This window comes from Sapajus apella, unplaced genomic scaffold, assembly GCF_009761245.1.
Source record: "Sapajus apella isolate SASKATOON/1434 unplaced genomic scaffold, GSC_monkey_1.0 scaffold29, whole genome shotgun sequence".
Classification (NCBI taxonomy): domain Eukaryota; kingdom Metazoa; phylum Chordata; class Mammalia; order Primates; family Cebidae; genus Sapajus; species Sapajus apella.
This window is the reverse complement of record NW_022436969.1, coordinates 10,499,594-10,502,572: the sequence shown is the minus strand read 5'-3', so window position 1 is coordinate 10,502,572 and position 2,979 is coordinate 10,499,594. Positions and strand designations below refer to the sequence as shown.

The following is a 2,979-nucleotide window of genomic DNA, read 5'->3' as shown; positions in this document are numbered from 1 at the left end:
ATATATATATATATATATTTTAGAAGAAATAGGATGGAGCAATACTTTATTTTTAAACACTTTGACAAGGAGGTTTTCCATAAACCTTTCCAGTGGAGAACAGAGAACATGAAAATCGGCCTCCAGATATCAGTAGCTGTGTCTGCTCAGGGCCGAGGCTCCCCCTTGCCCATGTGGTGAGGCGGAGGGGTGTACTTCCCTTCCTTCATCAGTTTTTCCCGTTGCCTCCAGATGGTATCCATACGTCTCATCGTTTTTGTTCGACGTATACACTCTATGAAATCATCATGTTCTATCTTGCACTCTTTCGCTGCCCGGGTCATACCGATTCCATGTGCACATTCTATCCATTCTTTTTCAAAAGCATGGCATCGAGAAGGAAACTTGTAGGGCTGTTCGGCACTTTGGATTGTCCACCACCGATCTAGGTTAATGCCGAACCTTTTCTGCACGTCGAAGAAAGGCATGCCTGTAACTATCCGATGCTCGTACCCTTATCCCTCCTCTGGCCCAATAAAATGTATATATATTTTTAAAAAATGTTTAGTACAATAGCTGGCACCTAATTAAAGTTCAGTGTCAATACATGGTAATTTTATTTACTTTCTTTGTTATGATGGTGTATTTATTTATTTATAGAAATGGTGTTGTTCAGGTACTGTTTCCCAGTTGTCATTTGCATATCACTTTGGATTTTTGCCATATCCGTTGCCACCTGTACCATTATTTATTTAACGTACATTAATTGACTCTTGAAAATGAAACTTACATATAATAATAAATGTGGACATATTTTAGAAAAAAGAATCTACAAATTCGTGTTAAGTTGTCATTCATTGTGATGTAGAGTTGCTCTTAGAGCTTGAGGTTACATGCAGATTCTTGGGGTCTACTCTGACCTATTGAATCAGAATTCTGGGGATGAGGCCTACCAATCTGCATATTAACAACCCTCTGATACTGAACCACTTTTCTAGGGAGTAGGAAACTTAGTGCTCTCCTAGTAGTTAACTATTAGCTATAAAATAATCCAGAAATATCATAAATCACTTTTCTTTTTCTTTTTTTTTTTTTGAGACAGAGTTTCGCTCTTGTTACCCAGGCTGGAGTGCAATGGCGCGATCTTGGCTCACCGCAACCTCCACCTCCCAGGTTCAGGCAATTCTCCTGCCTCAGCCTCCTTAGTAGCTGGGATTACAGGCACGGTCCACCATGCCAAGCTAATTTTTTGTATTTTTAGTAGAGACGGGGTTTCACCATGTTGACCAGGATGGTCTCGATCTCTCGACCTCATGATCCACCCGCCTCGGCCTCCCAAAGTGCTGGGATTACAGGCTTGAGCCACTGCGCCCGGCCCATAAATCATTTTTCTATGCTAACCATGGAATGAAAATTAGCTATTATTATTAGCTGCTATTTGTCTTTTCATCTCTCAAAACTTAATTCATGTAGGAATTGTAAACTCAGATGCATGGAGGGGCCAAGCAGTAAATCTGAGTTGTGAAACAAGATAATAGAGGTGATGAATTCCGGTGAACAAGAAAGTCTGAGGGTGGCAGAGCCTAAGACTCCACAGATTGTTGCCTTTTGGGGTTGTGGGCCACTGTTGCCAGGTCATTTGATTTTTCGGGTGAAGCTGGAAATTCACATTTTTATGTGAATTTAAATGTTGGCAATAACATTTTAAAAAAACACATGAACCTAATAATCTGGAAGCCAAATAACTTCCAACCTCTGAGTCAAATAATATGGGTGAAATATTTGCATTTGAATGAGTGTGATGACAGAAACAGTCCTATTCAACATTATTAATAATCAAAGAAATGTATACTAAAATCACACAGATAATTTTAAACTTTCAGATTACAATGATTCAATAGATTGATAATCTAATGTTGGCAATTGAATAAAGAAATGGTTGTTCTTATACTAAGACTGATGGCAAATTATCACAACTTTTCTGAAGGTTAATTTGGCATCATGTTTCAAGACTTTAAATGTCTATACCCTGTCCAATATGGTAGCCCCTAGCCATGTGTAGCTATTTAAATAGAAATTAATTAACATTATATACAACCAAAGAGTCAGTCTCTCAGTTACACTGGTTACGTTTCAAGTGCTCAGTAGCTGCACATGGGCCAGGTGCGGTGGCTCACACCTGTAATTCCAGCACTTTGGGAAGCCGAGGTGGGTGGACCACGAGGCCAGGAGTTCAAAACCAGCCTGACCAACATGATGAAAGCCCATCTCTACTAAAAATACAAAATTTAGCTGGGCATGGTGGCACACACCTGTAATCCCAGCTACTCAGGAGGCTGAGGCAGGAGAATCCCTTGAACCCGGGAGGCAGAGGTTGCAGTGAGCTGAGATCGCACCACTGCACTCCAGCCTGGTGACAGAGACTCAGTCACACACACAAAAAAAGTTATAACAACATAAATAGATCAGTGACATTGTCAGAGTGAAAAGAAAGGGGAAAGGGAAAAGACGGCCCTTAAATTTTTTTTTTTAAAAAGTGACTACAGTTTTTGTCTGCTTACTACTGGTATCTGCCTTCTGTCATTGAATTGCTCAAGCTTCAGTTGTTTTTATCTTGGCCAAGTTAGATCTTTCTGACCTCTGTCCAGGTACTTTTCTAGGTGCTGGGGATGCTGCAGGGAAGAAAAGTGACAGATATCCGACTGGGTGTGGTGGTTCACGCCTGTAATCCCAGCACTTTGAGAGACCCAGATGGGTGGATCACCTGAGGTTAGGAGTTTGAGACCAGCCTGGCCATGAATGAAACCCTGTCTCTGCTAAAAAAAAAAATAAAAATTAGCCAGGCATGGTGGCAAATGCCTGTAATCCCAGCTACTTGGGAGGCTGAGGCAGGAGGATCACTTGAACCCAGGAGGTGGCAGTTGCAGTGAGCTGAGATCATGCCATTGCACTCCAGCCTGGGCAACAAGAGCAAAACTCCATCTCAAAAAAGAAAAAAAA

General features: G+C 41.2%; 2 protein-coding genes across 4 annotated transcripts in view; one reads left to right on the top strand and one right to left on the bottom strand.

Moving 5' to 3' along the window:
* GREB1L (GREB1 like retinoic acid receptor coactivator) overlaps positions 1–2,979 on the top strand; it is a 316,301-nt gene that overhangs the window by 6,597 nt on the left and 306,725 nt on the right. The window lies entirely within an intron of this gene.
* LOC116561457 (NADH dehydrogenase [ubiquinone] iron-sulfur protein 5-like) lies at positions 124–515 on the bottom strand. Its single transcript, XM_032293238.1, has one exon. The coding sequence runs from the start codon at positions 465–467 to the stop codon at positions 147–149; it is 321 nt and encodes a 106-aa protein (XP_032149129.1). The 5' UTR covers positions 468–515; the 3' UTR covers positions 124–146.